At 40.1% G+C, this 27,738-nt stretch overlaps 1 protein-coding gene across 1 annotated transcript; it reads right to left on the bottom strand.

Annotated features, from left to right (window-relative positions):
- Window positions 1-5,048: 5,048 nt before the first annotated feature.
- HABP4 (hyaluronan binding protein 4) lies at window positions 5,049-27,045 on the bottom strand. The gene is made up of 8 exons (XM_054398114.1): window positions 26,748-27,045; window positions 17,934-18,078; window positions 16,900-17,061; window positions 16,643-16,714; window positions 14,894-14,977; window positions 7,532-7,700; window positions 5,685-5,891; window positions 5,049-5,099 (listed from the first exon to the last, which is right to left on the bottom strand). The coding sequence occupies exons 1-8, from the start codon at window positions 27,043-27,045 to the stop codon at window positions 5,049-5,051; spliced, it is 1,188 nt and encodes a 395-aa protein (XP_054254089.1).
- Between the last annotated feature and the right edge of the window lie 693 nt (window positions 27,046-27,738).

Below are 27,738 nucleotides of genomic sequence, written 5' to 3'. Positions count from 1 at the left end.
CCTCAAGAAAGTGTATTTCAGGGACCCAAAAGGACACAGGTGGGCCTTTAGTATAGCTGCTTTGGAGATGGAGGGAAATAAGCAGTTGGCCATTTTTCTCAGTTTCTCAAAGGAAGCTTCTGTGGTGGGGTTGTTGAGGGTTAAAGAACAGCAGCTGTCAATTGCTACTACAGCAGTGCACCAGTGGCAACATTGCACCAAAATTCCCTGATTTCATCTGTAAGTCAGTTTGGTGGTTGGAGAGGCAAGGGGTGACGAGCAAAACTCACTCAAAGTTCAACAGCCCTACAATGGCCACTGCAGAAGTCTAAAGGAGAACGGAGACGGACAGTGAACTACTGTGGCCTGAATGAAGTTACACTACTGGTGAGTGCTGCCATGCCAGATATGCTAGAGCTTCAAAACCAGCTGAAATAAAAAGCAGCCAAATGGTACACCACAAATGGCATCACTCTATTCCTGTATCACCCAAGTGTAGGCCAGAGCTTGCTTTCACTTGGAGGGGCATCCAGTACATCTGAAATCAACTGCCCCAGTGCGGAAACACAGCCCCACCATTTGCTATGGACTCTTCCTGACTGTACTGGAACAGGGTGGAACTCAGAACACCTGCACTACATTGGTGACATGACAGAGTAAGTTTTTGAGAAAGGGAAGAAAATAGTGCAGATCCTACTGAAGGTCAGTTTTGCCACAAAACAAAGCCAAGGGATGTGCACAGAACATCCAGTTTCTAGGGATAAAGCAGCAGGATGGGCATCACTACTAGATGGATATGATTAACGATAGCAGCTCAGTCTCCAACCACCAATAAAAACCCAGGCTTGCCTGAGTATTGCGGGTTTCCGGAGGATGCATATCCCAGACTGATTGTGAGCCTTCTCTACCAAGTGACCCAGAAGAACGATTTCCACCAGGTGTGATGGTTTGAAATTGTCTTTTTAATTTTCCCTTGCAAAGTTCAGAACAGAGAAAGTGAAAGAATGTAAATAAGTCACTATTTGGTATAAGAAAGCAAAATAACGATTGTTCTAAACACTTCCATTGGATAGATAGAAATGTTTAAGAACTATTACCCAAAACAAAGTGGGCATTCTGCACATTCTGCGTTCTGCAGTGGGGGCAGTTGCTGGGCTGTCTGGCTGCTGTTTCTTCTTCTCTTCTGGCTGAAGATAACACACTGACCTTGGCAGCTAAGTTAACAACTTTCTGCTCTAACTAAACTCTGCTTCTCTGTCCAGGGGTGTCTGGGGGGGAAGCTCCTGGGAGAGGGAGGCCCCTTGGGGGGAAGCAAAGGGAGATCGGTTGTGCTTTTTCTGTTGATTGTATATATTTGTGAATGTTGTGAATTTTGTATATTTGTACATATTCATTGCATTTCATCTGCTTGTAAATACAGCTTTTCATTTGCTTCCAGACTGGGCTAGCCTGGTTATTGTCGGTGGGGGGGGAATTTCAGCTCACACCGACACACCAGGGCCAAGCAGTGGCAAGCCTCTGAGCAAGTTAAACAGCAGACTCTGCATGCAGAAACTCTCAGGTCAGTAGGCGCAGAGCAAAATGCTGACACCTCTGAGTTTGGAGTCAGGGAGACAAAGGATCCAAGGCCAGCTACACTCCAACTGAAAAAGATACTTGCAGCGTATGGAGTCTGAGCAACAACTTCTGTGTGTTTGGTAGTGAAGTACACCAGGAGGTGGGCTGGATGTTCCAGTGAAGGGCCTCCTCTACTAACCATGCAAGTGATGCCACGTGGGTTACACTGATAACACAGTGGGCTCAGGGTAACACTAGCCACGCAGGAGGCTCGACAGTGATCGCAAACTGGCCCGAGTGCAAAGATTTTTGGGATGTCACCAGAAGAAGTGGAGGTAACACATATTACAGAGGGCCTGCTATAAAACGTACTGCCAGAAAATGAGAAGCAACATGGCCTGCTCACCGATGGGTCCTGTCCTGTTGCACGGCAGGAAAACATTGAAGGTGGAAGGCTGCTGTGTGGAGTCCTAAGTGAGCTGCTGAAGGAAAAGGTGAACCAAATCAGTTTGCAGAGGTGAAAGCCATTTAACTGCTTTAGCTATTGCTAAGCAGGGAAGGCAGACAGCACTCTCTGTATGTAGACTGCTGGACAGTGGCAAATGCTCTGTGGGAGTGGCTACAGCAATGGAAGCAAAGCAAATGGCAGCACAGAGGAAAACCCATCTAGGCTGATACATTATAGCAAGATAGTGCTGTGAGGGTAGGGAATGTGGTGATGAAAGTACCGTCCATACCTATGTACCCAAGAGCTGGACCACTTAAGAACACCCAAAAAACCAGCAGGCAGAGCAGGTTGCTAAGACTAAAGTGGCTCAGGTGGATCTGGATTTAAACTCTTAAGCCATATTTGATAGTATCTTATCCAGTTCAGTCAGACTTAACAACAACAAAAAAAGTTGCACCCAGGTGCTGTAAGACACTTTTGGTTTAATAAGCAGTAACTAACTACACTGAACCTCATTCTCAAAGTTCTGTGGTCTTAGAAGGGGGCTAGAAGGATGTGTGGGTGTTATCAGTGGGGATGGCTTTGTTTTTAAACAGTCTTAAAACTAGCCCACTTTATTTTTGAAAGAGGAGTTTTAAAACAATCTGCTGATGGACTTTTTAGGATATCAGGTAGTGACAGGACTAGGGGGAATGGAATAAAGCTGGAAGTGGGGAGATTCAGGCTGGATGTGAGGTAGAAGTTCTTCACTATGAGAGTGGTGAGAGCCTGGAATGGGTTGTCCAGGAAGGTGGTTGGGGCCCCAATCCCTGGAGGTGTTTAAGGCCAGGCTGGATGAGACTCTGGCCAGCCTGATCTAATGTGAGGTATCCCTGCCCATGGCATGGGGGTTGGAACTAGATGATCCTTGTGGTCCCTTCCAACCCTGAATGGTTCCATGATTCTATGATGAAATGCTGATTACATAGATACACTCTGACAAGTCCTCTAAAGCATTCCCCAAATAACCTATTTCTTATTCTTGTTTTGAAAAACAGAGCAAAAGGTTAGAGGAGGAAACAATAACTTTGCAGAAGCAGGAACCAGACTATAAAATAAAACAACTCTTTGAGCCTTCCCTGACAGTTCAGATCTGAACCAATCGCATTATACCAGATTCAGTCCTGCAGCATGACAAGGTTTCCCATTTTTATTAGAAAAGAAAGTGATTGCTTTTAAGTATTTCACTGCTTTACTTAGCAAAAAGAAGTGTTAGTAAAAGAGTCTACACCTTCAAAACATGTAAGAAAATACAAGTGACCCTAGCAAAGCAGCTCTCCGCATCTATATATGCGCTCTTCCCTGCAAGCGAGAGAAAAATTCAGACACATTCTTCCATCTCCAATAGGAAAAGGGAAACAGAAAGAGAAGGCAAAAAAAAAGCCAAAATCCCCACACAGGCATGAAATTGCCATTTTTGGTAGAAACACAAATAATTATTAAAAAGAGCAGCAACAGTTACATCTTAAACTGCAGTGATTTCAAGCAGTAGCTTGTACCAACAACGTGGAAGAGTCATTCATGTTATTCAGTTCAATTACTTCAAAAGCAGCAGTATAGATTGCCCTAACACCAACATTTCCTTTGCTTTTGCACATTTGTTTCTACTGCAAGTTGTCAGAGTATCTCTACAACACTAAAACAATCTCCTTGTAGAACCTGAAATCTCATGTTATAGCAAATTGACATCTGAAAAGTCCTTTGGGGCAGCACTACTTTGTAGACTATTTGCAAGGAGCACACAGAAAAGTCACTAGTCTTTTTAGGGTGATTATATTCTACTTATGTAAAGTCCCACATCTGCTTTCCCACTAAATTAAAAGAATGAGTTCAAGTTTACCAGGCATTTAAAGGTTCCTTTGAGGCTGACAGCTACTTCCAAAATGTCCACTGTGGCTGTTTCTCTCATTCCTCACCCTCATATATTCTGGCACATTTCCTTGTTTCTATTGGATCCTTGAAAATAGCTTTGAGTGTCCTCTTTCACAGGGAACAAGTTAGAGTATCTGGCTCAAATAAGTAAGTGTGGCAAAGATGCAAGGAAAGTACACGCAATCTCATCCTCAGTGTCACACAAATATATCAGTAAGGCATAAAACATTTTAGTTTGCAGTTGCTCCTGTTAAAATTAAAAGCTTCCTTAACAGTTTAGCTCTGTCTGTAACTCAAAATCCTTACTTTTCTTTACCTTCAAAAGTAGTTGCAGGTTGTACCTTGTTACTGAAACAGCACTTACAGTTAGCTATCAACTAAAAGCATCCATGCTGCCTTAATTGTGAAGATCACTTCTGTTCAGAGAGATGTTCACTGTTTGGGGTGAGTAAAGTCTGCTATTTCGTTTGTTGAGTCTTTTTTGGGGGTTTTTTGGGGGGGGAGGGGGGAAGATTGGTTTGTTTGGGGTTTCTTTCTGGGTTTGTTTGTATTTTCCAAATATAAAAAGCTTCACACTGTAACTTAGATTTGTGAAAGTAATACCTGAAACCCAACAAGCACTTTCCTTTATTCATGAAACACTGAAGTAATACAATTAGCGAGTTTGTGAAAGATACACTGCATTTGAAAGCTACTTTCCCTTTGAACAGTGAAAATAAAGTTTTAATTGCAGTCCATGTTGTACAGATTACATTTCACCATGGTGTCATGGAGAACTTAATAGAACCTCTATATAAGATTTCTTTTAAACACTGAACACTCTTGAACTTAGAATTTGACACCTTGTAGTGAAGTATGGTAAACTTTCACACAGTTTTCACAAGTGGAGGCAGACAATGGAACCTATGACAGGATCCCCATCCACTGGTACCTCCAGAACACAACTCCATTAGCAGAGGGCTGCAGTCATTCCACAAACACTCAAACAGCTTCTCCAGTAGAAATACTTTCTTTATCCACACCAGCATAAACCCAACACCCAAATAGCTTCTCCAATAGAAGTAACACTTTCTTTATCCACACCAGCATAAAAACTGGTCTACACACAGCTACACCACAGCAACTTTGAGATACCACCATTAACGATGGTTCTTCAAGATAAAGCAGGAAAATCCTCAGGATCGTCAGGATTTGGAGCAACAGGCTGCACCTATAAAGTAAGACAGGAAGTTTTAAAAACATATGCATGTCAAAAGCATCTGACATGTATATAGATAAGACATATATATACACGTGTGTTTTTACTCTGAAAAGTTCATTCAAGTTAAATGTTTTGTATCTATCACTGTCACAGAAGTACTAAGCATTTCTCAGAAGTCTCAACTACTACAATTTCTTCAGTGTAAATGTATTCATAATGCAGATCTACTTCCTGATGACCAGAAGATCAAGTTCTACAGCACTGAAGTGAATTAAAAAGTAAAGCAATCTCACCCAGAAATGCTGTTTTCAGAAGCATCATTGTATTTTTACCTTCTAAGGCTACTGCACACGCTGCTTTGTATTTTTAAACTCTATGCTCTGTTATTGTGAAAAGCCTTTTTAATTCCTATTTAAACAAATAAAAAAATGCATCATGTCACTTCCATGATGCCAACTTAGTAAGAGGCAAGAATTAGAAACAAGCCTGTCACTATGAAAATCTACACAAAATGGGGCAGGACACACACACACAGACCAGCCATCAAAAGTTAAAAACAAGCAAAAAAAGCAACAAAACACATGAAACAAATATTGTTACTTTTGGTCGAGGTCCTGCCTCCTCAACTCCTCTGCCACGACCACGACGACGACCACGACCACCACCACCTTGTGGTCCTCTTGATCCTTGACCAGGGCGAGGAAGATTCCCAAAATTAATATCCAGCTGAGATGTTATGTCATTCACTGGTCTTCGAAAGACATGAGAATTAGCTTCAAAGTTCTCTTTCTGCAACTAAAAAGATGATCTGGTTAAAGCCTACAGCTTCCACATACAACTTTCTGGCCTCAAGATGACATCTGAAAGATAAGATAGCCCTTAACTTGCAGTTTTAACAGATGTGAGGCAATTGCAGTGTCCCATATGCCTGGGATAGTTCTTTGTTCGCTCAGAGAATCCTAGCAACAAAATCTTTTGTGCCAGCTCCAACACTGAAGAGATTTTTCAGAAATACCATCTACAAGGTTTTCTAAGGAACTAGAGAATCAGACTTAAGCTACTTACTCCTACAATTATCTTCAAGCAATGGTTACATGGCCATAGTAAAGCACATTACGTGGCTACTAGCTGATCTTAGTTGATTTCTTTGTCTGCATCTATGAATGACTGTTGATTTAACCCTATGTGTTCCTAGTAGTTAGCAGATGTAAGACTATTTCCATTCATAATTTTAGCGTGCACCATATTAATAACATATATAGACTCATCCCAAACAGTAACAGATCACTTACTTTGTTCAGTGTCTATTACAGGGATTTGACATGCTCATGTCACATAGTTCCTGTACCTCTTATTTTATGCTGACTTTGATAAGGTCCCTTGATACTGCCAGTCAAGAAACTTTAAGGGCAAAAAGAACAGAAATTTGCATGTACTCTTCACACACTTGCACACTCTTCAGAGCTTGTGACAGATACTCCCCATCTACCATGGTGTCTCTCAGCAAAGGAAGAGAGGATAATGGCAACTGTGACCACCAAAAGCCATGCTAAAAAGGATGCAGGCCACTTAAGTATCAATTATGTCTGTCCCTGGAAGTGCTCAATGACCTAAGGCTTAAAAAGCAGCAAGTTCTGATTTTGACACTATAGCTAGCTAATGTATACCTGTATTCATATGTGCATGCAGACTTTAAGAATCAAAATTCCATGAAGCTAAAACATGAGTATATGCCAAAATCCGAAATCCAAGCAAGAAACAATCTGTGAAAGAAGCCTCCCCTCCTCCCCAGCCATACCAACAAAATAGAAGTCCCCCTTGAAATGTCAATCCCAGTAATATAGTGGAATACAAGTTAGGGAAAAAGAGGAGGGGGAATTCTCCATTACTACAGAACAAGCTCTCCAGAGTTACTTCTAAGAAGAACCCTAGAACTCAGAGGGAAAAAAAATTCCAAGTGCACAATGAAAGCTGCGTTCCAGCACAGATGAGAAATAGGACACTTAGCATCCAGACTAGCAGATGCCAAAACCTGAGTTTAATAATAACTCGCAAGTGTATACTGGTAAGTTAGCTAAACAGGATTAAAAGTTAGAATAAGAAGTGGTTTAATAAACAAAGTTTTTCTAGCAGTATTACCAGAGATAGGTGGCAGCAGCAAGGACACAGGTTTTATATTGCTAAGAATGAGACATAAGTTAGAACTTGATGTGCTATGCATTTGCATACAAAATAGGGGTTGATGATCTGAGAGAAGAAAATGAACAGACTCAGTTTAAAGCAAGTTTTGGGGCACATATGTCATTACAGTAATAAAGTTTAGATATGGATTATCCATCTCCTCAGATTATACTAAAACTAGTAGAAAAAGAAAAGACAGTTTCCTAATCCTGAGCATAAAGAAGAGTTCACAGAATTCCTGAGGCAATGCTTACATCATCTCTATATTTTGACTTGTGAATCACCACTGCTTTGGAAGGAACAGTGGATTCTGGCTTCCGGATGTTGAATTCAGCCTTTGGTCGATTCTGTTGTTGAAGAGTTTTCCACTCATCTAAGGTCATTTCTTGAACTACTTCTTCCACTGGCTTTCCTTCAGCAACTCTAAAGGTTTATAGTTGTAAAGTAAAAACCATTAGCTTGTAACATGCCAGGATGAACAAGAACACTAATCTCTAATGTAAGGACACTAAACAAAATGTTTAGAATATTCCTCACCAAATTACTAGCCTCAGTTTCACTTATATTAATGTAAAATTCACAAGTCCAGTTACTGTGGGGAGTAAGTTGGAAAAATATACCTGTGGCCCATTTGAGATTAGTCATATGAACGAATGCTGTCTCCAGCCTCTTGTGGTTTGATGTTTAATCACTCTCACTGTAAGTTCAAGCACTTCAGACACTAGACAAAAGTAAGTTTGTCTTTTGATCTGGCATATTCTCAACCCTAGTGTTTAATAAGGGATCTACTCCTAGCAAATACAGCCATGGGAAAAAAAAAAAAATCTAAGCACATTTAAAACACCCCCAAGTGCATGTCTGACAATATGAGATAGATTCATGTTTCAGTGCCGCTTTCCGTAAGCAAAAAGACATGATGATCACACCGTGGTATCTTGTAGGTAATTATTAACATTTCCTTTGTTAATTTCACAAGATGCTTCTTTAATTTTTGTCAGACATACATAAAGAGCTACTATTCATCACCTGGCAAAACCAGATTAATCCTAGTCCAGTTTTAATCTGTCACAAAGTACAACAATAATGATATTTTAATGGAAAAAATAAGGAGTACGTTGGATTATATCTTACAAATTTTTGAACACTAAAGAACAAAGTCCAAGGCTTTGTCTGTATTTGTAAGACAAGATACATAAGACAAAACTAAAGATTCTTCTCCACTCCAAGGCTTTGTCTGTATTTGTAAGACAAGATACATAAGACAAAACTAAAGATTCTTCTCCACTCCAAGGCTTTGTCTGTATTTGTAAGACAAGATACATAAGACAAAACTAAAGATTCTTCTCCACTCCAAGGCTTTGTCTGTATTTGTAAGACAAGATACATAAGACAAAACTAAAGATTCTTCTCCACTCCAAGGCTTTGTCTGTATTTGTAAGACAAGATACATAAGACAAAACTAAAGATTCTTCTCCACTCCAAGGCTTTGTCTGTATTTGTAAGACAAGATACATAAGACAAAACTAAAGATTCTTCTCCACTCATCACTGCATGACTACCCTTCTGCCACATTTCTGATGCTGACCAAGACTGACTTGCCTAGGAACAACAGCTATTAGAGTACAATACAGCTGTACAATTGTATTTGCAGAAAGCTATTCCTTACTAAGCAGTATCACATGCAGTGAGCACAGCTCACTCAATCAAAATGACTGTTTGCTACAGAAACAAGTCAAATACCATGGACTACACAAAAAGCTGCACTAACTACTTCCAGATACTTTAGAAACCATTTCTCCCTTCTTCCACACAAAACTGTAATGCGTTGCAATAGCAGTCAAAGTTGGTTAAGTATTTCTTTAGCTGATTTTTCCAGAAAACCCTTTCATTATGTCCCTTCTGGTAGCGAATTATGTACATGTTTTCCCCCACTCAATGGCACATCCAAGTTGTCATCTATGAAACGCTGATTTTTCCAACGTAAACTGTATTAGACGCAAGTAGGAAATTTGTTTTATCACAGAAAAATGCAGTCATGTGATAGTCAGTGAACCACACATTTTCTTTTAATTTGTACAAGGACTCCATCAGAACACACACATTTCTTGGCAGTATTCTGTACATTTAGAAGTAGTCAATACAGGAGCAGGCCTGCTCCCTCTTCCTACTTGATCTTGCAGAGAACCATTCTATTTCTTGCCAGTCAAAACTATACAGAATTTTCCTGAAGCACCCAGCATGTGACAGATGGAAGCAGACCTGAACAGTAAAACAGCCCTTCGTTCTGGTCCTAGGATGAACACAGTTCTAAGTGCACTTTGCAAAACAATAAAAAAGTATGTAAGCTCTATACAATATGCCTCTAACATCTAACATGCCTTCATGCCCTGTTATTTCAAAAATACCAGCTCTATTAACCAGACAAAGTAAATACCAGTAAGCAGCTTGTAGTTCTGTACTGATTAAGAATACCTGAAACTATTTTGAAAGGACTAGAAAGAATTGAACAGCTGAGTTCAATAAAAAGGATACTGGTGGGGGGGCATAGTGACAGGTAGCTTTTAATATAAGATACAGTATCACTTTAAGATAAGGCACACTATCTTATCATGCTCAGACCACGGGGAGGCTTGATTTCTGTATGATTAGTATGAAGTTCAATGTTAATTAAAATAATTGCTTAAAATAATTTATCAATTCAAACTCACACAGCATCTCCTCCCAAACTTCAAACAGTTAAGAAGGATGAAGTAAACAATATGCAGAAGAGTTGGGGGTTTTATCTCCCTAAGCTGCTGCATAAGAATTCATGCAGCTCTTTTTTTGTGAATAAATAACATTGCTATTTTTCCAAAACATTTATATTTCAGTCACACAAAAATCAAAGTTTGCAGCACTGAATTAAATAATGGTTGCACTCGATCTTAAAGGTCTCTTCCAACCAAAATGATTCTATGATCCTATGAAAGACGCAGCTACTTCTGGAAAAACACCAGATACTGTTCCAATGTGTAAGAGTACTAAGAACCAGCTGCATCTCAAACATTTCAATTTGTCACTCTGAAGAGTAAGAAACAAGATAGGTTTCGATCAATTATCTGAAGGTTCTCTTTGGGGAATACATGTTAGGACAACAAAGACTAGTTGCAAGAACCTAGAGGAACTAAAAGAGAAGGTAAACTAATAAAAAAGAAAAGTTCTATTAAATAGTTTTAATTTCTTCCTAAGTGACTACCTCAGGACAGAATTAATAACCAGTATAATTGAGGTTTAGGAAGTCTTTTGTCTTTCCCATTAAATTTTCAACACATTAAGGAGAGCAATGTTTCAGTCCTTGGCAAGCTGTACCAAGATGCAAAATTGGTTGTAAGAAGTATTTGAAAAGTATCTATCAGTCTTTCATTTTGAAAGAAGAAACAAGCATTTGAATGAGTTTTAAGGCCAGCTTTGTGCTTTTATCCACAGTGCAATACATAATACACTTACCACCTTTTCTATGGCACAAAGCTTGCAAAAGAAGTGGAAGGACTCAAAAGTAGCATGAGGTGCTAAAAACAACCAAGTAAATGGTTTGATAAAACAACAAAACAAACCCATCATTATCAGGAAGTCCCAAAGACAAGCAGAAATACATCCTCTCAGGCAAAAGTATCAGCAAACCAAACACAGAAAGAACCACTAGCAAGGCAGAAGCTCTGAAGGAGGGATGCCAGGGATGCCAAACCCCCAAACCGTGCAAGTGTACTGCACACAAGCCAAACAAGCTGAACATTAAAAGAACAGCATTTGCCCCTTTGGCAACAGCCTACTGGGTGGAAGACATTAAAATCAACTATAAGAGTAGAAGAAGCATCAGAGGTATGGTTGGTCATGTCTTAGGTTCAGTGCATTCAGATATACATTTCTATGATATGACAACACATGGGCATTTCACTACACAGCAACTTGACCTCTCAAGAAAGCAATCACAGGTATTGCTTTGAAAGGTACACATTTATCAAGAACAACCATTTGCCTGTTCTAACGAAAATACTAGTGAATTTACACTGCAAATATTTGGTTTTCTCAACTGCAAAATACAGTTTGACTTTTACTCTGAAGAAGTTTCAACTGCTAGGTTTATTAGCAGTACAAATTTGGATTAGGATGCTGAGACTTTGACAGAGATGCTTTGACAGAGCACTGGAACAGGGGGGCTGTGGAGCCTCCTTCTCTGGAGACTTCAAAACCCACCTGGATGCGTTCCTGTGCAGACTACCCTAAGTCATCCTGCTCTGGCAGGAGGGTTGGACCCAATGATCTCTTGAGGTCCCTTCCAACCTCTGATACAGAGTAATACCGTGACTCCCAAGAGGAAAACACCTCCCGTTAGTGGAGCACAGCAACAGGAACCTATATATCACATTTTTTACATAAACTCAATTATAGGATGTTATTTTGGGCACCAAGTTTGCACGGAGGGTACTTTGTGCATTACTTTATACCATCTAACCTTACACATTTTTAGTAAGTGCTTGGTGTGCATTTTCATTCATCAAGTTAATAAGCTACTTGGCACACCAGCAATCATGCTTAAACAAAATATTGCCAGGCACAGCTCTGAACACGAACAAGCTGAATTCACTGAAATCCCAAATGGGAGCCTTCAGCAATGGTTCCCATTGTTCCACTGTTTTCAATGGATGACCACTACCCTCTAGCTACACTTCAGTTACTGTGCACACCTTTCTTGCAGAGAACCACTCTATATGAGCACATTAATATATTGAAGAAATGTTAACAGAAAAGAAAGCCGCTCTGCTCTGCTGCTTGGCTCATTGCTTTTATATAATTAAAAGTAATGATAGTGGGTCTTCTTCTGATCAATTTTTATTATTATTTTAGTAAATAATAATATTTTTAAATATTTATTTAGTATTTAATATTTAATCTATTTAATATTTAATAGTAAATTTTAGTATTATGCAGTTGCACAAAACAAATTTTTATTCAGCTTTTATCAAAAAGCCTAGTCTAGTCTATGGATAGCTTCATGTCACTGTTAAAAAAAAATAAAGCAAAACAAAAACCCCAACCAACAAATAAACAAATCCAAACAAATAAAAAGAAGAGAGCAAGACAGCTCAGTAAACCTGAGGACAAATTTTGAAGCTTCCTATTAAGTGACCAGAAGAATACATAGCTCCACCAAAAAGGAAGAAAGTCCTGTGTGAACAAATGGAAGAAAGCCCTACAGTAAGTACTAACTGCAAATACCTTTGACAGGAATTGATAAGACAATGTGTCCTACTGTGGAAAAAGAAAAATCCATTCATCTGAATTACCAGTCAACACAAGTGGTTACACTTATATCCTAAAGGCATGTTTCAACAGCAAGTAGCTGTTCGGAAAGCTTAGGCTGCCATATAAACAGATATTTCACACTTAACTACTTGCAGCAAAAAAACCCAACTATTAGCATGCAGCATGGGATGCTATAAATAGAGGTAGATATTGATACACTTGTGGGAATTGGAATATATGTAAAGAAATAACTTGACTTAGTATTGTGGCTACACAGAAGCCCCAGAAGCTACACTAGCTCATAAAAGCCTTTCAAAGTTGTACTGAAATTAGCCAGCACCACACGGGAAAGCTCTACAGTACTTCTGCAGGTTATTCCCCATTTCCAGGAATACATTTTTTCATTTTAAAGAGTCATAACAGAAGAGAAAATGAAAAAAAACCTTAAGTTTCCATCTCTTCTTCACTACAAGCACACAATTGCAATAAAAGCAAAAAAGAAATTGATTCCTTGCAGTTCCTGTGTTTAAGAGTCAAAATAAAAACAAATCAAGCAGTAGCTTAAGCAAACATATCCCAGCACCCTCAATATTGAGGCCATACTGAAAGTATAAAGTAGCCTAGCTAGAATATTTTGCTGGTATGTGTTACCTGCCAGAAAACAGCAGCTCTGAAGAGCAGAGGAACTCTAATTACACAAGATCTTAAAATAGCCTCACTAGCTTTTGCTTTTAAATATTAGAAGAAAAAACAACCATGTACCTTGTTAAGATGTATGCCATACAACCATGCCTAATTGCCTAGACATTATTCACACACTGTGTCCTACTTTAAAACTGAGCCACCAAGTTGACACTACCGGCAAAGGTAAATGCAGTGGTGTATGCATATATGTACTTCATTATTTGTATAGATTTGTGAGTCTTCTTAACAATATTTACAGGGCTGAAAAGAGTACACAATGCAGAATTTTGTACTTGTAAATTACCTGCATTTTTAATCTTACAGATTTCAGTCAACTATTCCTAACCAAAACCTTTATGAAAAACATGAAGAGGTGTAAAATCTCCAGAGGCTCAGAGTCTGACCAAATACCTTGTAATCTCTGAGAAAGGGTAATGAACTAAAGACCACCTGGCAGACCAACAGATGCCTTTTCCACTACACATACTTCTCATGCCTTACACTCTGCAAGGAACTGATGTGAGGACACCTCTACAAAGAGCTTGAACAGTAGTAGAAACAAATAAAAAACCCCTGAAACAAAGGTGCGAGTAGTTGTCAAAAAAACAGCTGAACAACTCTTCTGACATTTAGCAAATACAGTGAAGTTTTAACAGTTTACCTACACTATCCATCTGATATGTTTGTCTATAAACAGTTTTCCAGAAATCCATTCACAGTAATTCAATTTTAGAAACAGGTTCTCCCATGAATACACAACCCTACCTATATTTTTAAATTAGCTTTTTATTCAAAAGAATCAAAGCTGTATGAACTCCTTACTAGGTTATACAACTTGAACATTAAAAAACAAGTTTAGTAGTCTTTACAATTAAGAAATGAACCAAGGCCACTAACAACTGGAGCTGCATCAAGTAAAAATAGGCTTCACAGAACAGAGGACAAAGCTGAGATATTACACTGACCCTGTTCACTCCTTAACGTATGGTGAGTATCTCCTATTTGATTATTCTTTAAAGTCTCTTACTTGACATGTCTTACTTGACAACGTTGTCCAGTTACTACTTAAGGTAGTGTTTACTTGCTGTGAAGTAAATTCTCACTGAATGCTGATCAGAATGAAAACCAGAATACAAAGGGCAGATTCCTCTCTCTACTTCCCTACTTCTACAGCTCACTGAAAGACAATTTCCAGAAAGTTTTTAAAATTCTACATAGGCCCTCAAGGATAGGTGACAACTGCATGGTGTAAGTGATAGAGTAATATAAATAAAATTCTCTAGGTGTTTGTCTATTTTAACTGTCTGTACAATTGCATAGGCAACCCAAAAATCTTTCACAGAAAATTTTAAAAAGCAAGGTAGTTTTTACAAGTTAGCCAACTTAAAAAGGTTAACAGACAACATGTAGCTCCTTCTTCAATTACCATCAGATCTTAGGAATGTAAGCACCACTGTGTAAACTAAGCTTTAGTCAGAATTAAGCATGCATTTTCTTGACTCAATTACAGACAAAGCTTTTCTATTTTTAAATATGAGCACAAGCAGAACTTCACAGTTCACAGTTCAAGTGTGCTTCACAACACAATATCAGTAACAGTCCATTGTTTTCTTTGCATTTAGAAAGAAAATATTTTAGTCAGACTATACTTGTTCAGAGGCTCTCCTTCAGACGCCCCTGGCTGCTCAGCTGTTTCTCCAGGCTCTTCCACGGAAGCAGTCTGTTCAATCCCACTAAAACAGTAAACAAAAGAAACATTCTGCATGGGTCACACTGCAGGGGGGAAATCTCACAGATCAGTATTTTACATTTTTCCAGAATTCCCTAGGAGGGGAAAATACAAAGAAGAAAAACTCTAGATCATAAGGGGAAAGTGCATCTACAAATTGACTAGTTGAGCGAATAGCAAAATTAGAAGTACTAGGAAAATCTGACTTCTATCTACTTTTATTCAAAAATGTGAAAAAGCATGCACAAAGATGAAATATTCCAATCATGAGTGCTAACACCAGTACATCAGTGATTTTTAGGGCTGCTTTGTTTCTTTTCAACTGTAAAGCAAGGTAAGATTCATATTCTAAGTTCACACTTCTTGTAACAGTGATTAGTTCACTGTCAAATGAGAGAAGTAACATGCTTGCTTTCAGTCCACTGGCAGATGTATTTATTTCAAACTAATACCTTCTAGTTTCAGTGCATCATTGAGTACAATCAAGGCACAGACATACTTCTAGAACTACTGAAACAACTCCAATTTAACGTCACTTTTACCACATACTCCACAGCACAAGAAAGCATTGATATCCCGTGTTTACAGGATAAGTTCTGATGCTGCTGAACTTAAAACTAAGTATATAACTAAGGAGAATAAACGATCTTAAATTTCTTGTACTTTATAAAGTTCACACAATCTTCTCTGACATCCTACGAAAGCCAGTTTTGTGCTAAAAGCTCAGAATTATGGTAACCTAGCTGTGCTCCTTTGTTCTAAAAAGCCAGAGTACCTAACCAATGTTTTACTTCTAGAATGGAATACTTCAGAAAAGACAGAAGTTAGTACAACATTTCAGAACATTTCAGAAAAAAGTGTATTATCAAGCCCCAAATTACTGCCCATCAAGGCAGCACTGGTAGTATTTTTTTATTTCAACCTTTTATCCAGATTGTCTGAATCCACAATCTAATAAATGTAAATGCAAATAAATGTGTATGTGGCCAAAGATATTTTCTGTTGGTTCAAAGCACTGCCTTTTCTCTGTCCTTAATAAGCCTTCAGTTAAAGAGTTCTAGATGTACATAACAAGCTACTAGAAAGAGTAGCATATTACAAGGTGCAAAGAATGGACAACAGCCAGCATTTCCAGTGTGCTTTCTACATATCTGAACAGAAACCAGTACGAGAAATACAGAATTAATCTGTAAAACCCCAGTTTCAGCTACTGATTCTGCTACCGATCCTCCTGTGCACGTTCAAATACATTTCAGTGTTATAGTCAGCTAAATATTACCTTCAGAGTCACAATGAATTGTTCCTAAACTGTGAAGGTGAAATACAATCTGTGAAAACTGAGAAAGATTTTTCAATCAGGATTTTGTAGCAATGCCATTACAGAGTCTCACGTGTTTGATTGTTGAGAAAAGTCATAAGGTATTTGAGTTAAAAGATAACTTTGACCCACCCAAACTATTTTGGCAACCTTAAAGAAACATCATATCTTTGCTACAGTTTAATCTCACCAGCATTAAAGAAACCATATACATTCATCATAGATATTAACATAAAGTAATGCATGCAAAGTTCAAAATGGACATGGAAGATGAACTTCAGTTGATCTATGATTATCTAAGGTGGGCCACAGAAAATTATGATCTATGGTACACACAAGTACATGCTGTACCTCATATGATCTTTAACTGTTCCCCAGTTGCAAGTTCCACCTCTACCCTTTTTGTCATCTGCTTTCATTCCTCTAGAGAGAAACAGGGGTTTCTGAGTTTAAGAGCTTCTTTTTTATTAGAATCTCAAACTAAAATCAGTATTGACTTCTTTGCCAGTCAGTTTGGATATAGAAAGCAACAGAACACTTCAGAGACACTACTGCAGTGCTGACTATTGTTTGGTTAGACACCAAAGAGTAGCACTTGTAAAACTTACGTTTTATCATTCCCACTTTGTCTTTCAAATTCCCATTTTCCTCTTTGGTTAAAGCCATTGAAACTCCTATTTATTCCACCACCTCTTCCTGTACCCTGCATTCCACCTCTTCCTCTGCCACGACCTCTTATTGGCCTTTTGTAGTCTAATCTTTCAGTTGCTCTAAAAAGAACATTTCTTGTCAGATTTTTGTTCCCACAATTAACAAGGAGAAAAAAAAAATACAGTTGAATTTGTGCAGCTGAGAGTTCCTGTAGAATTTTTAGCTTGCACCTTTACACAGCACACCGGACAGCTGTCATTAAAAATGGACATAAATTGGACTCAGTGAATTATTACAGATAACACAAAGTTCAGCAGTTTATTGATAAAACTGAAGTAAAATATTATAGAACTGCCAAAATTTCATCAATCTGTATCAGGCAATCATAGCTCCACTGTCTATCCTAGATGTATTTGCATCTGTTGGAAGTGTCAGGGAACTTGTTAAATATTGACTATTGTGATATAATGTAAGAACAGCTACGCTCTACTGTGATGTAAAGTAAGAACAGCCACATTCTTATGTCTTAAAGGTTTAGACGGAATTTTCTAGTACTTAAAGAAAGCAAAATGGATACAAATTCACTGTCCAAGCAGTAACCAGCATGAAAAATGTTTCTTTCCAGTTTAAACAGTAAAATTTATTCAATTTGGAACCTGTACCACATGTTCAGCAAAGCTTGGTACGCAAGAGCAGAAATGAACACTTCATGTTGCAGACAAGAGGTTACATTTTTAGATATCCACGCTTTTTCAGTTTTGCCTTATATTTGTAAAATGTAACCAGAATCACTGCAATTTGGTCTAGGAAGAAGCTAAAATTATAGCTCTAATGGGCATGAACAGGTAATAAATCCACACACTCATAATTCAACCGTGCTTTTAAGTCATGTCTGGCTACTATATCTGTTTTAAGATGTTAAGTATTTATGTTTTCACGCCTCTGCAGACCCTCCGTGAGACCCCCCTTACTTCTGCTATATGATACATACCTTTCCATTGTGAATAGCACTTGTTTTTCAGTTTCATAGGCATAGTATTCCCTGAAAGGTTTCCATTCAGTTATTTCTTGTTTTACCTCTGGTCCTCTGTTCTTGAACCCTTGCTGTTCTCCCCACTTAGGTACTTGCTTCTGGCCTATAGAAAACACACATAAGTATAGATTACTAGCAGTGTAATTGTGGCAGTTTAGGCTGGGCGCCCTCTGCACTTCTCCAATCCGATTTGCAGAGTTCAGCATAGTAACCATCCTCTGCTACCAAAAATCTGTGCTGGTTTGAGGCCAGACAGATCATCTCTTGCCCTGAAAGGGACAAAAGAATGACACACAAACGGATTGAAGAGTGATGGAAAGTTTAAACGGAAAAGCAATTGGTGAAACTACAAAAGACTACAAAGGATAGTGCCAAGAATATCCCAAAAGTATACAGAACCCCTCACAGAATTCCCAAAGCTTCCCAATTCTTCCCTTCTCCCCACCTGAGGGTAAACCCAAACCCTCAGGGTTTTTTCTTCCCCCTCCCACTGCTAGGCTAGTCTCAGGCTGGCCAGGTCTGAGACTGCCCCCCCTCCATTCTCCTCCTGGCATTAGGCCTAGTCAGGCCTAAGTGGTCTTGAGGATACTCCCCCCGGCATTACCCGATAACAGAGGACATCTCCCATGGGAGCAGAGAGGGAAGAAAGAGGAAGAGAATGACTTTGCAGATGGCTTTATAGGGCGCAGGATTTATGGGTAGAAATACACCGTTTCCTGTGTCCACCCTATTGGGTGGGCACCTGGGACACCAGAGGTGTAGCTTATGTGGCAGTGGCAGGGGGCACCCAGCCTAAACTGCCACAGTAATAAAAACTGAATTTCAATTACCAGACTACTAACTGAAATGAGCTGATTACATCTTGTAGTCTTTTGTTTCACCCTCTCCAAACCTAAGTGCACCAAAATATTAAAAACACTTACAGTTAATGTTACCAGATATTTTCTGGCTTAAAGACATCTACTTACCTTCCCTTCTGTACTGAAGAACTGCCTTGGGGCATACTACAGATGTTGACACAGCTCAGATATTTCCAGAAAAGACAGGCTAGAGAAAATTCTCATTTGTGCTAACATTAATTCACAGAAATGGACAATAAAAACTGTTTCTCTCATTCTTCCAAAGATCTTGGTTGTACACTACAGGACGAGGCAGAGACTCTTCATAGAAGGCAAGAGGAAATGGCCCCAAATTGCACCAGGAAAGGTTTAGATAGGATATTAGTAAACATTTATTTACTGCAAGAGTGGTCAGGCAATGGAATATGCTGTCTAGAGAGTTGGAGTCACCATGCCTGTAAGAGTGAAAAAAAAAGGTGTAGATATGGCATTCTGGGACTTGCATTAATGGCCACAATGGTGTTGGTTTGACAACTTGACTACCTTAAAAGGTACTACTCTCCAAGTACATCCCATGTTTGTGTGAATATTCAGACTAGTATGCAGGGTTTCTCCAAAATTACAAAGAAACTCTGGAGTTCTGTGCATCATCTACTTAGTCTTACAAACATCATGCTGAAAACTAAAGATTTCTCTTTCCTAGTCACTAAGTTCAATCCTTCTTTAATGGGGTTTTCCTGAGTCTTACAGTTACAATTGTAAATTGTATTCAACTGAATACAGGTACCAGTACAGACTGGGGTTGTCCTGCTGGAAAGCAGCCCCATGGAGAAAGACCTTGGAGTCCTAGTATACAGCAAGATATCCATGGGACACATATGTGCCCTTGTGGCCAAGAGGGCCAGTGGCATCCTGGGGTGCATTAAGAAAACTGTCCAGCCGGTCTAGGGAAGTTTTTCTCCCCATCTACTCGGCCCTGGTGACACCACACCTGGAATACTGTGTCAAATTTTGGGCTCCCCAGCTCAAAAGAGACAGGAACCTACTGGAGAGAGTCCAATGGGGATGTACAAAGATGACTGGGGGACCTGAACATCTCTCCTATGAGGAGAAAGAGAGTTGAGGCTGTTCAGTCTTGAAAAGAAGGATGAGAAGGGATCTTATCAGTATCTATAAATATCTGAGGGGTGGGTGTCAGGAGGAAGGTGATGGTCTTCTTTCAGTGGTGTCCAGTGATATGACAAGGAACAATGGGTACAAGCTGGAACACAGGAGGTTCCACCTCAAGATGAGGAGCAACTTCTTTACACTAACGGTGACAGAGCACTGGAACAGGCTGCCCAGAGGTTGTGGAGCCTTGTTCTCTGGAGACTTTCAAAACCCACCTGGATGTGTTCCTGTGTGGCCTGTCCTAGGTGATCCTGCTTTAGCAGGGGGATTGGACTCAATTTCTTTAGGTCCCTTACAATCCCTAACATATCCTGTGATTCTGTGAAAACATTGCTCACTATTCCCCATCTCATCACTACTTCCCTAGGAAGTAACTGCAATAGCCCAGTCTGTTGGCTGAGTTGCCTGTCACTTTACATTCTAAGCTGAAGAATCGGAAAAGAAATCTGATGATTAAACTTCTTCACAGCCAGCTTTTTTCTTTGTTTTCCTCTCCACTCAGAAGCAGCAGCTGAGCTATTATTAGAAAGATGTAGAAATACAAAAGTTACCAAGTACTAGAACTAGACACTGCTAAAGAAAAAAGCCCAGTTCTAAAAGCTTTTGTTAAAACTCTAAACCATACCAAGCTAATGTAGTCAGGTAGTTTTTACTTTCTCCACAATCATACTTTATTAACAGTACTAGTTTTGCTTACACTGCAGTATTACATAGGAAGAGCTTCTAAAAAAATGTTTAATAAGTATCACAGAACTCACAACTGGGAATGCAGAAATTTTATTTTCTCTACTGGCCCTGAGACATGTTCCAATGTTTTTTTAGAATTTTTAGTTTTCAGAAAAACACAAGTTTCTCAGGCAGCAAACAAATCTTAACTTTAGATAAACACCACAAGCAGCCCAGCTTGCAACTGCTATCAGTGACTACAAGCCAGAGCAGAAATCTTGCTCTTTCTCCCATTCCTTTATGTAAGGTGCACAGCTGGTGAGGGTGGCAGCTGGTGTGTTAATTCACAGGCTGAGGGACGTTACTGCTGCAAAGTGCACAGAAACCTTTCTGACCTAAAAATCCATCTGACAATACCACAATGTTTTGAGTTCTCACAAGCTGAAATCAACTCATACCACCAAAATAGGTAACATTCAAACCCAATGAGACAATTCCATGAATACACCATTTCCACAAATGCAGCCTGGGATGAAGATATGTTTTGCCCTACTAGCCCACACAAGATGAGAGCAAACTGAAAGTAGTTTTGATTCAGTTAGGGATCAACCACAGTAGCCAGATGAAAGACTTGTATATCTTAGAGTATGTAGGCAAAGAATTAACAAGGCAGGGAAAAAAATACTTTCCACCTGGAAACCTACCATTAAAAGTTTTCTGAATCAAAGACTATAAGCACTGATTTACAAAGGATGGATGCACAGATGGGCTGCCACATCTTTACCCAGACTGCTGTCTGAATAGATACATGGCTTTGATACATCAAGCTGACCCTGCACTAAGAAGGGCCACAGGTCAATTAGTTTCTGTAGAAGCATTCTCTCCTTATCCCACAAAATCTGCACGAAGTGCTGTTTAGTGTGCTTTTTTCCAGTGTTAACATCTTTGAGGTGAACAGAAGAGTAGACACTTCAAGATGTGGAAAGGGGTGGTTCCTTCAAAAGCATAACAATTAAGTCTCTGTTTTCATTGTTACTGCTACCTCAGTAATTCCCAACACTGCTTCTCTCCTAGGTGGCAACTAGAAAAAAAGCTGCTGTTGTACTTTCAACAGTCCCAATAACCTCAAGTTCCCCTTCCTAAACTACACCAGTCTGAATTAAAAAAAATCTTTCACCTTGCAGCACAGCTTATAATTCTGCTGATCACCTCAGTCCATGTTCTCTCACATGCAATACTTTACACTTACTGGCAGTGAATTTTCTCTGTCATTTTATAGCTCATTTACATTGCGTCACTGCTCTGGACCTGTTCTTCTACTGGGCTAAATAACCTTGTACCAGCAAATTTCAGTTACTTATCCCTCTTACAGCTATTTCAGCACAGACTTTCCACACACCTACATACACACAAAATCAGGAATTTAAGCTGTGCTTAACATTTTTCTTTTCAGACAAGTTTCAACTGCCTTACAGATGTTAAAACAAAGCTAACAGCAGCACAATCACTGTTCCTAAATTCAAATCTCTTTCCACTTATTCCAAGAGCCCCGTCTTTCCTCTGCTTTCAACAGCTCATTTTTAAATGAAAGCAGATGGGCCTCAAGAAATAATTTAATGGGAGGAGATGAAGTAAATACAAAATGAACAAAAACACTGCTCTGGTTGGTCTGGAGCGAGGAAAAGTAGATAAACTGCTATACTTCAACAGCCTCTGCCATTAATTATGGTTGCATGCAAAGACACTACTTCATTACCATCTCAGTAACACCTATACATGGACAAACTGATCTTCCTTTACTATAAAGCCACTTAACTGAACACACTAAGTTCATATTCTCAAGGACTTTACTCTGCTTAATTTCAGAATACAGCTGATTTAAAACTGCACAATCTTACTTCTGCCCCTTTGCATGTGTTTGTCCATGTGATTTTAATTTCAAACTTCAGTAATTTTGTTAACTGAAGCTTGCCTAATCACACAATTTACAAAATAATACCACAGTATTCCAAAATACAAAACAAAACACCAACGAATCAAAAAGCTTCAGCTACTGCATTTCAATACACAAAAGAAAGGCACTTGGAGTTAGACTAGTATTTTATTTTCACTTGTGCCAGTACTCAAGTACAGAATGGCCTGGTACAGCTTTTTCTCAGGACAGTCCTGATAACTGCATAGCTGAAAGAATTATATTGGAATAAATTATTAAAAAATAAAATGACAGTCAATACAAAAGTCCCCAGAAACTCTCTGCTGTATTAACTTTAAAACATTGCTAAAAACTCAAAACATCATATTCAGGAACTGCATCTACATGTTACATGAGCCATCAAATGTACATGAAAGAAGAAAACCCTTTAGAAATATTAGCAACAAAGGTTTAGAGATTTCAACAGAACAGAGCTTATTACTGCATGCTCAGCAAATTTAATTTGCCTGGACCAGTAAAGAATGCAAAGCTCTGCAACTGGGCCTTTTGAATAAAGAGCTGGCATATGCAGTTTGGCCACAGTGCTAAGAATGAACCGAGTTAACATTAAATGGTGCAATTATAAGAGCTCTAATACCTACAAATAACCTTTACACAAATCTTCAGCATACAGTCTAAAAATCATAACACTGTCAGTAAAAGAGAAAAAAAATACATCATTAAGGTCAAAAGCATATGGTTTAGTAGGCCATGAAACAGGAGAACATTTTTTCCCTAGAGATTAAAAAAGTAGTCTCCTTACAGTTGTGCCAATTCCTAATAAATAGTTTGATTTCTAAAGGTCAAAGCACTGAATTATCTGTCAAAGTGCACTTAGGAAGTCTGTTTCAAATTAAACCTCTACAGAAATGAAGTAAAAGCTCCTCTGGAGAAGGCAGTGAAGAAAAAAAGAAATGTGGACTTACAGAACTTTGCGAGTAAACTGTCCGCTCTAACATCAAAACATAACACCAAGAAAAGGTGTCTCAAACTATGGTAAAACTCCATATAGCAGGATCAAAGACTAGGTTTGCTTAGAGTCTTTCTACAGGTAAAGACTATTTTGGTCAGATTTAATACACTTAAGAAATAACACAAGAATCAAACAAAATTCATGAAGCTTTTAACAAAACTTTGTAACTCAAAACAGGCAAAATACACCAATAATTAGATAAAATAGTCCAAATGGAGTTCAAAGCAAACCCATGAAGACGAAGGGTTGGAGAGCCTGCACTACAAGGAATGACTGAAGGAGCTAGAACCCTTCTCCCTGAAGAAGGATAACTGGAGGTGACATCACCGTATTCCAGTACCTGAAAAGCAGTTTAAAGCGGATGGAAGCTCTCTTTGCAAACAAGATACAGGGAGAAGATGAAGGTACAATCTGGTACAGGTACAATCTGCACAAGGTGGCATTTCGACATCAGTATCACAAAGAAACTGGCAACTATCATTCAGTGGTATAACCTCCTTATGGCAGAGTCCCCATCAGTGGAGGTGTTCAAGATGCAAATGAACTGTGTGCTATACAGCATCTTCTATGCTACCTTTTCCAGGAAAGGCTGAAACGGACAATCCTTCAAGGTCCCTTCCAATGTGGGCTGTTCTGTGATGATTCTATGAATACTAGTACAACACAGACTGAATTTTGTCATTTCAATTTTAATACCAGAATCTCGTTCAGCTGGGTCTAGATGGTTCTTTATGATGTTTAAGGCTTGTTCAGTAAAACAAAATTAGAGGGAGTTAAGCTTGAAATCTCAAAATCCAAACCACACAAACACTGAGAACAAAAATCTTTTTAGGTTGGGGTGTGGGGGTTTTTGAGAGGGTTTTTTCTTTGTTTGGTGGTGGGCTTTGGGTATTTTCTTATTTGGGGCAATGTCTCCATCATTAGAAGCTTTATGCCAAATTGATCTGACAGGAAGACCTTCCTGAGGGTTTCCCCATTCTTAACCATTAAGCTGACAGTCCCCTTAATCTTCTACTTCAGAACAAGTTTGCTGCTTGAATCTCATGTAAAAAAAAAAAATCAAATTTGCATGGACTACATAAACTACCCCTTTGACTTTCAAAAAGCCCTAGATTTTTCTCTCAAGCTGCCATTTGCTTTCTATTTGTCAGCTATGCAATCACTGCATTTGTCCTAAATCAGGGTGTGATCTCCATCCTTCAGAACAGGCTTACCAAAACATCCAAAGGAGGAACATGCAGACAACACTAACTGTCCTAACTCTCTGCCTTGGTTTAGCACACTGAGCACTTACATTTACAGCACTTAAAATCTCTTACAAACAAGCCCAAGACTAACAGTGCACACAAAATTCAGCCACTTTCTTTAAAGCATAAAATGTGTAATTTTTCAGAGCAAATAACTCTCAAGGCAGACAGTAGTTCACTTTTCACAAAGGGAACAGAAGCCAGTAGTCGTTCCTCCATTTTAAGTTAGCAGGAAATTAAAATAAGATGCACATGCCTGATGAGAAACTGGGTTTCATAACATCAAGGTGTCCGAAAATGGTCAAAGACACTCCACAGGGTCACTGTGTGCCACCACAGAATTACGCTCACAACCTGTATATTAAACACACAAGTAGGAGCTAAAGGATGTTTTTCACATACTTCCACAGTACTGATAGGTTGCTGGTAACAACTAATTCTTGTTCAAGAACTTCCATCAAAACTTGAGACTGTTGTTCACTGAACAGGCTCTTTTGCCTTCTGTTGATAATCACAGCAAAGCATCTTTGAATATAATGCACCAGTACTACTGTAAGAATTGCTCTTACAGAGAAGTATCTCTGGGAGTCACACAACTGCAGACGAATCTCAAAGGATGAGTTTCACTCAACTGTCCAAATGAAAAGAGACAACAAAGATCATCCTCTGCTAAGATGCTCATTACCTTGTACATTTGGCATTGAAAGATTCTGTGCTCCACAAGACAATTGCCGTTGGAGTAGCGCACGACTGTAAGTCTGAGTGATAAAATTGGTAGCACTGGCAACGAATAGATGGAGCAAAAACCCCCATTTAAAGGCCACACCTTTGCATAATAACATACAGATCGGTTACTGTGAATTTAACAGAAGCCTTTACTACAGGAAGAAATATCTTAACAGACAGTGTGTTATCTTCATTGCCCATTGCAGGAGAACGGGACTTTGCAACTCAAGAAGGTAAAACCAGTTTTCTGGGGAAAGATTCTTATATTCTCAGTATTTGGAAACCACTAGACTGCTCTGAAATACTGTAGATAAATCCAGCAACCTGAAGCTCAGTATCAGGTAAGGAATAACATCATATTCAGAAAAACACCTCTGAATGAAAGAAGCTATAGCCCAGCAAAGCCTCGGGCCGCAAAGAGGAGAGTGCCAGACATGCTGACGCAAAATCCAACTGACTCCCTATTCTCCCAAACATTTATCATCAAAACTTAGCAGTTGACAAAAAAATAGGCTATTGAACACCACGGTTAAGAGCTCACCCAAAGAGCAAGTTAATTCAAAGACTATGGCATCAAATAATTACGTAAATTAAGGCAAAGTAAGCATAGATTCCTGGACACGTTATAAAACCTGAAAATACTGACGTGCTATCAAGCTCCCGGTGAAATGCAACAACGGGGATGCTAAACCAGCACAAGAACTACCCATGATACAGCGGAAACATTAAGGCTCTTGTATTTTCCTCTTATTTCCGAAGTTTTCACTTCCAAGCCCAAAGGCCTGGTTCGCTCCTGAAGATTCCCGCGCAGGCTGGGAGCGCCCAAATACGGCCACGCCCAATTCAATTGCCGTTTGTTTCTCCAAGTGACTTTCAGGCATGCATCCACAACGATAAAAACACAATAAACTGGGGTTTCTCAGCTCTGCTTTGACTGCTACTGAGAAGAGGCCTCACGGCGACATCATAGCTGCCAAGAGGCTGGGCAATCGCGGAGCCACGCCGAGCTGCAGTACCCACGCTGTCTGCACCTGTACCACGCCTCCGGGACCTTCGCCCCCCTTCAGGAGAACCAGCAGCTCGCCCAGCACGCCCGCCAACCCGACCCGTACCGCTCCCGGCTCTTGCTGAGGCGGCATCGCCCCCCCGTCTCACCTCGCTCAAGCGCTGCCGGCGTACCCGTCTGCGACGGAGTACTGGGAGCGGCGGAATTCCCGCGCTGCTTTCGCTCCTTCTGAGTCTCCCTCTTGCCGCTGCCCACCCTGCCACCGGGACCGGCTCTCCTGGAGGCAGCAGCAGCAGCCGTCGAGGCCTCGTTGCGTTTCTTTCGTTCCTGCTGCTGACGCTCGGCCTCGCGAAGGACGTCGAAGGGGTCCGACCCATCGTCCAGGAGATGACAGAAGCGGTTTGCAACGGAGCAGCCGAAGTTCTCCTGCATGACCGCAGCCACTGGGATGCCCACCCTCCCCTTTATCATCCCCGCGGACATCCCTCGCGCCCCCGGCGATGTGACTGAGGCGACGACCCCCGGAGCTGCTGGAGCTGCTGCTGCGCAGGGCTGAACCAAAGCGCACAGGTGAGGAGAACCACAACAGCACACCCACCACGTGAGTCCAACCCCCCCACTCAGCCCTAATTAGAGCACCACATCTTTGCTGTCGCCCCGCCCCTCGTCGAGTCACGGCAGCCAATCAAGCTTCGGAGTTTCAAGTGGCCCCGCAACCAAGCCCACCCCCCACCTACACGTAGGACCAATGTTAAATAACGGCAGGAGTGAGCAACCAATCCTGGCTTTGGTCTCTGCCCAGCCCCTATTGTGAGGCTTCGGCCAATTAGAGTGCAGCGCCAGCACAGCCAATGCCGGACTGCTGACCAATGCGGTGTGCGGCTCGGGACACCCGAGCTGAGATTAGTCACGAGCGGTGTATTATGGCGAGCCTCGTACCCGCCCGCTGCCTGCTTGTGGCCGTGGTGCTACAGCGGCAGGTGGAGACAGCGCCGAGAGTCGTGCCGCGCTGCTGCGGGCACAGCGGCCCCAGCGTGTGCGTGCCTGGGCAGGCTGGCTAGTCAGATCTTCTCATCTCATGTCATCACACAACTGTGTCATCACGGTGTTTTGACATAATCTACGTCCACTAACCGGTGACTTTAACAAAAGATGGAGCACACT

Source organism: Indicator indicator, chromosome Z, assembly GCF_027791375.1.
Source record: "Indicator indicator isolate 239-I01 chromosome Z, UM_Iind_1.1, whole genome shotgun sequence".
Classification (NCBI taxonomy): Eukaryota; Metazoa; Chordata; class Aves; order Piciformes; family Indicatoridae; genus Indicator; species Indicator indicator.
Note: the sequence above shows the minus strand (reverse complement) of the source record. Positions and strands in the feature narration are given on the sequence as shown.